This window comes from Boleophthalmus pectinirostris, unplaced genomic scaffold, assembly GCF_026225935.1.
Source record: "Boleophthalmus pectinirostris isolate CB_2022bp ecotype Guang Dong unplaced genomic scaffold, ASM2622593v1 HiC_scaffold_1, whole genome shotgun sequence".
NCBI classification, from domain to species: domain Eukaryota; kingdom Metazoa; phylum Chordata; class Actinopteri; order Gobiiformes; family Gobiidae; genus Boleophthalmus; species Boleophthalmus pectinirostris.
In genome coordinates, this window is record NW_026570970.1 from 2,119,566 (window position 1) to 2,130,692 (window position 11,127).

An 11,127-nucleotide genomic window follows, 5' to 3' on the forward strand; every position below is an offset into this window, starting at 1 on the left:
GACTAAACCAGGACTAAACCAGGACTAAACCAGGACCCAAACCAGGAGGACTAAACCAGGACTAAACCAGGACTAAACCAGGACTAAACCAGGTCTAAACCAGGACTAAACCAGGACCTAAACCAGGACTAAACCAGGTAAACCAGGACTAAACCAGGACCAAACCAGGACTAAACCAGGTAAACCAGGTAAACCAGGTCTAAACCAGGACTAAACCAGGACCAGGTCAAACCAGGTAAACCAGGACCAGGACTAAACCAGGACAAACCAGGTCTAAACCAGTCTAAACCAGGACTAAACCAGGACCTAAACCAGGTCTAAACCAGGACTAAACCAGAAATAACTGGTCTCCAGTTCAGTCCAGGTCCCGGTCTCAGTCCTAAACCAGGTCTAAACCAGGACTAAACCGGTCTCGGTCCTGGTCTGATCTTGACCTCAGTCAACCAGGACTGAGACTGGTTTACGGTTCACCTGGTTTAGTCCTGGTTTAGTCCTGGTTTCCAGTCCTGGTTTCAGTCCTGGGTTTAGTCCTGGTTTAGTCCTGGTTCAGTCCTGGTTCAGTCCTGGTTTAGTCCTGGTTTAGTCCTGGTTCAGTCCTGGTTTCAGTCCTGGTTTCAGTCCTGGTTCAGTCCTGGTTCAGTCCTGGTTTAGTCCTGGTTTAGTCCTGGTTTCAGTCCTGGTTTAGTCCTGGTTTCAGTCCTGGTTTAGTCCTGGTTCAGTCCTGGTTTAGACCTGTTTAGTCCTGGTTTCAGTCCTGGTTCAGTCCTGGTTTTCCTTTCAGTCCTGGTTCAGTCCTGGTTTAGTCCTGGTTTAGTCCTGGTTCAGTCCTGGTTCAGTCCTGGTTTAGTCCTGGTTTAGTCCTGGTTTAGAGTCCTGGTTTAGTCCTGGTTTCAGTCCTGGTTTAGTCCTGGTTTAGTCCTGGTTTCAGTCCTGGTTTCAGTCCTGGTTTAGTCCTGGTTTAGTCCTGGTTTAGTCCTGGTTTAGTCCTGGTTCAGTCCTGGTTCAGTCCTGGTTTAGTCCTGGTTTAGTCCTGGTTTAGTCCTGGTTTAGTCCTGGTTCAGTCCTGGTTTAGTCCTGTTTTAGTCCTGGTTTAGTCCTGGTTTAGTCCTGGTTCAGTCCTGGTTTAGTCCTGGTTTTAGTCCTGGTTTAGTCCTGGTTTAGTCCTGGTTTAGTCCTGGTTCAGTCCTGGTTTAGACCTGTTTTAGTCCTGGTTTAGTCCTGGTTTAGTCCTGGTTCAGTCCTGGTTTAGACCTGGTTTAGTCCTGGTTTAGTCCTGGTTCAGTCCTGGTTTAGTCCTGGTTTAGTCCTGGTTTAGACCTGGTTTAGTCCTGGTTAGTCCTGGTTTAAGTCCTGGTTTCCTGGTTTAGTCCTGGTTTTAGTCCTGGTTTAGTCCTGGTTCAGTCCTGGTTTAGTCCTGGTTCAGTCCTGGTTTAGACCTGTTTTAGTCCTGGTTTAGTCCTGGTTCAGTCCTGGTTTAGACCTGTTTTAGTCCTGGTTTAGTCCTGGTTCAGTCCTGGTTTAGTCCTGGTTTAGTCCTGGTTTAGTCCTGGTTCAGTCCTGGTTTTAGTCCTGGTTTAGTCCTGGTTTAGACCTGGTTTAGTCCTGGTTTAATCCTGGTTCAGTCCTGGTTTAGTCCTGGTTTAGTCCTGGTTTAGTCCTGGTTCAGTCCTGGTTTAGGACCTGGTTTAGTCCTGGTTTAATCCTGGTTCAGTCCTGGTTTAGTCCTGGTTTAGTCCTGGTTTAGTCCTGGTTTAGTCCTGGTTCAGTTCGTTATCTGTTTTTTTTTTTTCCATTTTTCATTTAAACACAAAATCAAAAACTAAAAAAAAACAAATCATGATCTGTTTTTTTATTTATTTATTTTTTGTGGACAGAAGCGTCGACTCTGTGACTCTGTTGTCGTTTTCTTCTCGTCCGTCGTGTGGAACTTTCCGGAGCTTCAGTGTTTGTGTTTGTTTGTTCTCGTGATCGATGCGTTTCTTCGCTTTTCCAAAAAACTCAGATCCTCAAATGTGTTTTCACTTGTGCGTGTTTGTGTTAGTGTCGGCGTAAAGTTCCACCGCTCTCCCCAACGTCTCTGAGGAAATGTGGAATTGATCCGATTTGAGTCAAATTGAAATCCGTTCGTTTTGCCCGAGCGGCTCTGAAACTGGAGACGACCGAGCTCCAAGTAGAAGAAAACTGCTGTGAAAAAGTCTTGTTTACGTTGACGTGTGGATGAAGTCATGAGGCTCCTGCTGCTCTGGAATCACTATTTCTGACCGATTTCCAAACTGTTGTCCAAGATTCACTATTAGACACGATCATCTTTTAGTCTGACAGGAATTTCCTACACACCTTAGTTTTTTCCAAGCACATGTCTGCTGTCTATTTCACCTGGGCCCAGTCAAGCAGAAGTAAACAACAAGGCCAAAAATTAAATAATTAAAAGTGAATTCATCTGATATAAAAGTGTATTGAACAGATACATATGTACTCGAGTTTATCAAACTGTTGACCTTTTTTCTGGACCATTTTTGGTTCTAAAGTTCCATCTGTTTTAAACAGACCATGAATGAAACATGGAACAAAACTTATTTCCCAAATTTCACAGACCTGGAAATAATGTAAATAAATGTTTGTATTTCATCATATCTTGTGTTATTCCAATCTTTGAACTGTTGATGAAGGGACAGGATTTAAAAAAAAAAAAAAAAAGTATTTAAAATGATAAAAATGTTCTTGGAAGGACTGACATATTTTATAGAAATAGTTTCCTTTCATTTTGAAGTAATATTAAAGTTTTCAAGAAGAAAAAAGCCACAAATGATGTAAAATCCTGCACCTTCTACTTGTTTGTACAATTTTCCCTCCGTTACTTTTCCCTCCGTTACCATGAACTTTCTTAATAAAAAATCTCATGAGTCAAAAAGTCAGAGGTTTTTCAACCTAATCTTGTACCATATGGTAGAAAACTATATGAAGCAAATATTCAAACCAGTTTGTTAAGGATATGGAAGTGAGAACCAAGAGTTATCACTGTTTGGATTTATTGACCAAAAAGTGCTGCATATTTCATTCCCTCCGTTACCGACATGAGTTTTTACATTTTTTGTCTTGAACTTGAAAGAATCTCACAGGTTTAACTTGACCCTGTTGGAGTGTAACTCTTTCCTACATTCTGATACTTTACTTATTTCAATAGTTCCTCTAGTTTCTGAATAAGAGACATTTGAATGTCAAAAATCTGACCCTGTTTCCTCCGTTAACACTTGACCCATTTTCAGATCATGTTTCTGTTTTCTTGGTCCAGGTCCCCGTCCTTCGCTCCAGACCCAGGATCTCAGACCCTCACGTCCGGACTGTGTCGTTTCCAGCAGACGGCGTCGCCTGGCTGCACTGTGAGGCCGAGGGCGAACCCAGGCCCTCCATCACCTGGACCAAAGTCTCCACAGGTGAAACAAACAACAAACAACAAACACAAAACAAAAACAAAACAAAACAAACAACAAACAACAAAAAAACAAACACAAACAACAAACACACAAACACAAACAACAAACACAAAAACAAAACAAACAAAACACAAACAACAAACACAAACAACAAACAAACACACAAAACAAACAAACAACAAACACAAACACAAACAAACAAACAAACAAACAAACACACACAAACAACAACAAACAAAAACAACAAACAAACAAACACAAACAACAAACACAAACAACAAACACAAACAACAAACACAAACAACAAAACAAAACAAACAAACAACAAAACAAACAACAAAAACAACAAAAAACAAAACAAACAAACACAAACAAACAACAAACACAAAACAAAAACAACAAAACAAACAAACACAAACAACAAAAACAAACAACAAACAACAAACACAAACAACAAACACAAACACAAACAACAAACAAAAACAAACAACAAACACAAACAACAAACAACAAAACAACAAACAACAAACAAAAACAACAAACACAAACAACAAACAAACACAAACAACAAAACAAACAAACAACAAAACAACAAACAAACAAAACAAACAAACAACAACAACAAACAAACAAAAACAAACAAAAAACAACAACAAACAACAAACAAAAACAAAAAACACAAACAACAACAAACAAAAACAAACAACAAAACAAAACAAAAACAAACAAAAACAAAACAAACACAAACAACAAAACAAACAACAAACAAACACAAACAACAAACACAAACACAAACAACAAACAAAAACAAACACAAACAACAAACAACAAACAACAAACACAAACACGTGGAGTTTAATGTTCATTTATAAACATTTTGACTCTGGTGAAGTGAAGCGGAGGCGACGCTGCTCCTGGTTTCTTCAGTTTCTCGTTACTCAGGTTCATAAACACGTGAAGAAGAATCTGGATGCAGCAGGTTCTGTTTCACACTCTGGAGTTTACGGTAAAACCTTCTGGAATGTTCTTGAAACTACGAGAATCATCTGAGTTCTCGAGTTCTTTAGTCTGATCGTGAAACATCTAAACATCTAAACATCTTCACGTGATCCTTTTCTTCATGTTCTTCTTAAAAGGTTTTGTTCAGTTTGTCGTTTTTCAGTCGATCTGATAATAACGTAAAAAGAAAAGGTTGTTGAAGTTTGAGTTTTCAGCAGAAACAGTGAAGTGGAAAACCTGGACGAAGCTCCTCGTGGTGACGTCACTTTCAGACTCGTGCCACCTTCACCTCGACTCTGGGCTCGTCTGACGTCATAGAAACTCCTGACTCCTGACCACACCCAAGGCCATGTGTTTGGCCCGAGCTCCACCAGACTGACCTCCACTCCTCCTCCTCCTCCTCTTTTCCCTCTTTCCCTCTTTCTTCTCCTCTCCCTTTCCTGCTCTCCCTCTTTTCTTTTCCCTCCCCCTCTCGCTCTTCGCACCCTCTCTTCTTCCTCTCCTTCTCCCTCTTTCTTCTCCTGCTCTTCCCTCTCTCCTTCCTCTCCTGTCCCTCTTTCTCTTCTCCTCCTCTCCTCTTTCCTCTCTTCTCCTCCCTCTCTCCTTCTTTCTTTTCCCTCTCTTTCTTTCTCTCCTCCTCCTCTCCTTTTCCCTCTTTCTTATCTCTCCATCTCTCCTCTCTCTCTCTTCTCCTCCTTCTCCCGCTCTTCCCTCTCTCTTTCCTCTCCTGTCCCTCTTTCCCTCCTCCTCCTCTCCTCTTAAATCTTTCTTCTCCCTCTTTTTTCTGTCTCTCTTCTCTTCTCCTCTCTCTCCTCCCTCTCTCCTTCTTTCTTCTCCCTCTCTTTCTTTCTCTCCTCCTCCTCTCCTTTTCCCTCTTTCTTATCTCTCCATCTCCTCTCTCTCTCTCTTCTCCTCCTTCTCCCCCTTTCTTCTCCTGCTCTTCCCTCTCTCCTTCCTCTCCTCTTCCCCCTCCTCTCCCACTCTTCTCCTCCTCCCTCTCTTCTCCTCTCCCTTTCTCCTCCTTTCCTCTCTTCTCCTCCTCTCTCCTCCCCTTCTCCACTCTTTCTCCTCCTCTCTGTCTTCTTTTCTCCTCTCCCTTTCTCCTCCTTTCCTCTCTTCTGCTCCCTCCTTCTCTTTCTTCACCATCTTTCTTCTCCCTCTCTCCTCCTCTCTCCTCCCCCTTTCCCCCTCCTCTCCTTTTCCCTCTTTCTTATCCCTCTCTCTCCTCCCACTCTCTTCTCCTCCCTCTCCTCTTCCTCCCCCTCTCCCTTTCTCCTCCTTCTTCCTCTTCTGTCTTCTCCTTCTCCCGCTCTTTTCCTCTCTCTCTTCCCTCTCTCCTCTTCCCCCTCTCCCTTTCTCCTCCTTCCCTCTCTTCTCCTCCCTCTCTCTCTTTCTTCTCCCTCTTTCTTCTCCCACTCTTCCCTCTCTCCTTCCTCTTCTGTCCCTCTTTCTCTCCTCCCTGCCTGTCTGCTCCTTCTCCCTCTCTTTTCCTCTCACTCCTCCCTCTCTCCTTTCCCCCTCTCCCTTTCTCCTCCTTTCCTCTCTTCTCCTCCCTCTCCCTCTTTCTTCACCATCTTTCTTCTCCCTCTCTCTCTCTCTCTCCCCCTCTCCTTCTCCTCTCCTCTTTCTTAATCTCTCTCTCTCCTCTCTCTCTCTTTTCCTCCTTCTCCGTTTCCTCCCCTCCTCCTCTCTCTTCCTTTTCTCCTTCTCCCTCTTTTTTCTCCCTCTTCCCCACTCCCTCTCTCTCCCTCTCTCCTCTTCCCCTGCTCCCTTTCTCCTCCTCTCCTCTCCTTTTCCCTCTTTCTTATCCCTCTCTCTCCTCCCACTCTCTTCTCCTCCCTCTCCTCTTCCTCCCCTTCTCCCTTTCTCCTCCCTCTTCCTCTCTTTTCCTTCTCCCTCTTTCTCTCCCCACTCTTCCCTCTCTCCTTCCTCTTCTGTCCCTCTTTCTCTCTCCTCTCTGCCTGTCTTCTCCTTCTCCCTCTCTTTTCCTCTCACTCCTCCCTCTCTCCTCTTCCCCCTCTCCCTTTCTCCTCCTTCCCTCTCTTCTGCTCCCTCTCTCTCTTTCTTCTCTCCTCCCTCTCTTTTACGAGTCAGGTCCAGGAGGAGGAGCGTTTGTTTCTCTCAGTCTGATCCTGGGACTTTTCTCTGTAATGGAACAAGTTTTTTCTTCTCTCTCTTCGTCGTCTCTCACTCTCTCTCTTTTTTTTTTTTTTTTTTTTTTTTTTTAACTCTGGACACATTTACATTTCCGCTCCACCTTTTTATATTTTAAAACGACGTGTGTAAAAGTCTCGTCTGTGCAGGTGCAGCTCCGTTTTACATTTCACACCGTTTTCTGATCAGTTCTGTCGTTTTTTTCGTCAAAACCTGCACATTTAAACTGTTTTTAAACTCCACACATCTTCTCCACAATCATCTTTTTAGTGGAACAGAGCGTTTTTATCGTCGGAGATGAGAACAAACGTGTGCGAATGAAACAAAACTCAACTCCAGGTCTGTTTGTGAGGAGTTAAAACTCTTCTAATATTGTTTAAAGGTCACATGAGTCGGGACCTTTGAAAAAACATCGGAAAAACCTGCGCAAAAAACTCAAAGTCCATGACACGGGACACGGAAATAAACACGATACAAAGATTAAAGGTTGTATGGAGGATTTTTTTTTGTTTCAAATTGTCAGTGATAGATTATAGATGCAGTCGCCTTGTAATTATGATGACCAAAAAAAAGAGAATAAAAATTCATCAACTCTGGACGTGGTGGGGCTAAACATTTGCCAATAGATAACGACACTGCCTCGTTATCTGTGAGCTGACAGGCTGTCAATCAAACTCCCTACGTTTCTAGTGTAACTGACTTGCCTGCGCCGCCGGTACGTGGTTTACGTACGACACAGACGCTGTTTACTCCACCAACGCAACAGTTCTTAGCGGCTTTTTTTGACCTATATCTTCCTCGCAGTTCGCACAAAGTTTGTTGCGATGGCGACAAGAATCCAGGAGCAGTTCGCCGCAAAAGAAAGTCCGTTTTTGAGGTGAAAGAAGAAGACAAGGGGAAAAGCAGCGAAGCCAAACTAAGGTGATTCTTGGAGATTCATTCCAGCGATGGCGCGACTGAAGCAGACGAAGGGTCTAAAGACTGAACCACTGGTCCACAAATTACTCCTGGACAGGAAACTTCTGCTTATTATGAAAACGTACTTTATTTCCAAGAGCGAGACAAACGTTTTTCAGGACACGAAAGCGATATCCTATGTCTGAAAACGTCATTTTCAATGCAAAGAAAGAGTCCACCTGCTGCTGCGTGTTGTAGTAGTAGCTTCATTTGCACTGAATCCTGCACCCTTCTCTCCTCGCTCCTCGTTCCTCGCTCTGTTCTTCTCCCCGCTCCTCACTTCTCGGTCTTGCTTAACCAACACTGTAGTTAGTTGTTTACAAGTCATGTGCAGTTCACCGATGTAAACAAACCTGTTTCTGGTTAAGGAGGAGGAGGGAGGAGGTGTTTCTACGTAGGAGCTGTGGGGGAGGGGAGGTGGTTTCACGCAGGAGCAACATTTGAAAAAGGACAAACAGTCGCTGGATTTCTCCTTCCTTGGAAAATCCTCTATACAACCTTTAAGGAGCCAAAATACAGAGTGGAACCTTCAGGGTCTTCAGGGATTTTCAGTGAAGGCTCAAGAAAAAATACTGAAGGAATTTTTGTAGTAATGATATATTTGTTCAATATTTTTTTATTCAGTGAGTAATAAACACGACACTAGTGATAATTTCTGGATCATTGTTTTAAACTTGGACTGAAACAAAGTGGTTAATATAATGAAATGGAAATGGACCAATCACAGTTTTTCTTCCAGTTGTATCTGGGTAAATCAGTGACTCCCCCTGCAGGTGTTGAACAGGAGGGTTTGAGTCACGTGATCACGATGACGAATTTCAGGTGGAGGGCAGGAAGTGAAGACAAACACGACAAACAAACACGACAAACAAACACGGCTCTGGAGAACACAGATATGGAGAAGAGTTCTTATTGTCAGGATTTAGAGGCAGTAACGAGGCAAAAGTACGAGCAGTTAGTCGACAAATATATTGGACGTGACCCTGATCTTATTGAAAATGAGAGAATTTTCGACCGAAGTAAAAGATTTGCCGACAATCGAGGCAGAGGAGATCACCAACTATTTATCTCTTCAGACGTCGTTCTACACCAGACAACAGATGAAGGCAAAGTACAAAAGTTTGGAGACATAGAACTTTTTTTGTCAGTGGATGGATCCTCAACCTCGGTGCAAAACGACTAAATGATGATGATGTTTGGTCTTGGCCGGGGTGAGTGTTTCTCTTATTTTATGTGTATAGACGTTATGGAAAAACTGCAGTGTATCAGCAGTGACCGATTTATCTGAACTATTTAATGTCAACAAACGTCGTTCGTCGTTAATGATTCGTTTATGTTTAGATAAACCACAAAAAACTATTGATCTTTGTAACAAACCTTTGTTGAAGTGTCACCGCAGACACGAGCATTAGTGAATTCTGCTCCTCCCGACCGATGCAAACAGGTTTATAATCCACTTTTTACGGTGTTGTTCTGTCGGCTTTTCCCATTTCTGACCTTTGTGTTCGACTATATTCGGTTCTCCAAAAAAAATCACTTTTCCTTCTCGGTTAGAACGATTGGCACAGACGTAAACGACACAACACATCGGTGTTTTCCTCCAGTCGGTTCACTTCCTGCCTCCGTCTGATTTTGACAAACGTCGCCCTGTGACGTCACGTGAAACACACATATTAAACCAGGCATGTCCAAACTATGGCCCAGGGGCCAAATGTGGCCCTCAGACAAACTTTTCTTGGCCCTCAGGCTTTCAGGTGAATTGGTCCAAATTACCTTGCAGCAATTAAAAAATATTTTTTTTGCTGCAAGTTTTTGAAAATGTACCTTAATAAAGCCAATATTTAATATTTAGGATCTTTTATTTTATATTTGAAGGATCTGAGCCTGATTAAAGTCTGATGGTTCATTCTAACGTGTTAAACCTGCACATGTTTGAATTATTTCCTGTATTGATCATCAGTCTGTGGCCCTCGATCGTCCCTCTGCTTCAGCTGTGTTTACATGTGTGGCCCTTGATGAAAAAAGTTTGGACCCACCTGAACTGAACAAACACCTGCAGGAGCTTCAGAGGTTGGAGTGAAAACAAACAACTCAGCTCAAGGTGGAGATGAGTTTGAGATTGACATTCGTCTCAGCCAATCAGATTTCACTGAGTTGTGGACGGGATCAAATCACCAAAACCCTGTGACAGTAAATACAAGCCACAGCATCAAAAACACAAAAACACACTGGACGCCTTTATTTGGACGTAGAGCGAAAGTGTGATGAGACGATTCTCCAGCTGCTGCTTCACAATTATCATCAGAACCTGAAGTTTGTGTTTTCTTCTCAAAGACGTAAATCTGTTGGCGTCTCTGTCCAATCAGAACCTTCTCCACCTCCAGATGCTCACACACATTAAATAAAGAACATTTTACTCCTCATGTTCTCCGTGTTCTTCTCCTCATCTGGTTCTTCACCGTGTTTCTCCGTGTTCTCCGTGTTCTTCTCCTCGTGTGGTTCTTCACCGTGTTCTCCGTGTTCTTCAGGGGCCGTGATCTCCGTCAGCTCCAGATCTCAGCGTCTCCAGGTTCTGTCCAACGGGACCTTGGTGATCCAGAGTCTCCAGGTGCAGGACAGAGGAACGTACATCTGCAGCGCCCACAGCTACATGGGCCGCGACAGGTGAGACGCTGCTTCATGTCAGGTTCTAACAAAAAAAACAAATTCACTCAACATATTTTCCATGTTTTTGGCATGAATCAATTTTGAACAAAAGCTGGAACTTTGGCACGTGGTTTGAATTACAATTTGAAATCAGGAAAATGGAAAGATTATTTTTCTGACAGTTAAGTTTAGTTCCAGGTAAAGTCACATTTTTCCTCAAACCAGAGAAAATTGTCAAATAAATTATTAAACATTTTTGGAAATAATCTCAGACTGAATAAAACTTTTGAATTATCATTTGATATATTTCATAATATGAAAGTTTGTAACTTTTTTTTTGGCCAAAAAACTGACTAAAATAAAAGTGTAATAAAAAAATACATGAATCTTTATGTATGTGTTAATTCTACTGAAAAACATAGAAAAACCTACAGGACGTGCTTCAGGGTTCCCACGGTCATGGAAATTGAAAATGTCATTTTGTAAATTCAAAGAAAGTTTTGAAAAAGTCATGGAATTTCAGTCTCTGTTTCCCGCAGCTCCAGTGTTCTGTTCAGTTCTCGTGAGTTTGTTCTGATTATTTCTAAACGTCTGAGTCTTTTGTTTAAAACAGACGACAATAAATAAATAAATGCACCGACAGGATTTAAAATGTTCAAAACTATAATCCCAAACCATAAGGCGAGTGGAAAGATTTAACATTTCAGATTTAGAACTAAAAGTCTGATCAGTTTTACACATGTAGGAGCTGGAAAGTCATGGAAAATTCACTTTAGCTCATGAAAAGGTCATGGAAAAATTTGAAATTTTGTCATAGTTGGAACCCTGACCCTTATTGTGAGCAGCTCGCATCTCCACAAACCTGACTCTTATCTGGCCTGGGCCTCCTCCTGCTCGTCTCCATGGAAACGGCTTTCTTGTGTCTATAATATTCCAC

The 11,127-nt window shown here is 42.4% G+C and overlaps 1 protein-coding gene across 1 annotated transcript in view; it reads left to right on the forward strand.

Annotated features, from left to right (window-relative positions):
• Window positions 1–11,127, forward strand: part of LOC110165238 (matrix-remodeling-associated protein 5-like) — a 112,612-nt gene that overhangs the window by 83,018 nt on the left and 18,467 nt on the right. Inside the window, 2 exon segments of the mRNA XM_055150642.1 lie at window positions 3,293–3,434; window positions 10,073–10,208. Coding sequence (XP_055006617.1) covers window positions 3,293–3,434; window positions 10,073–10,208 — 278 coding nt within the window.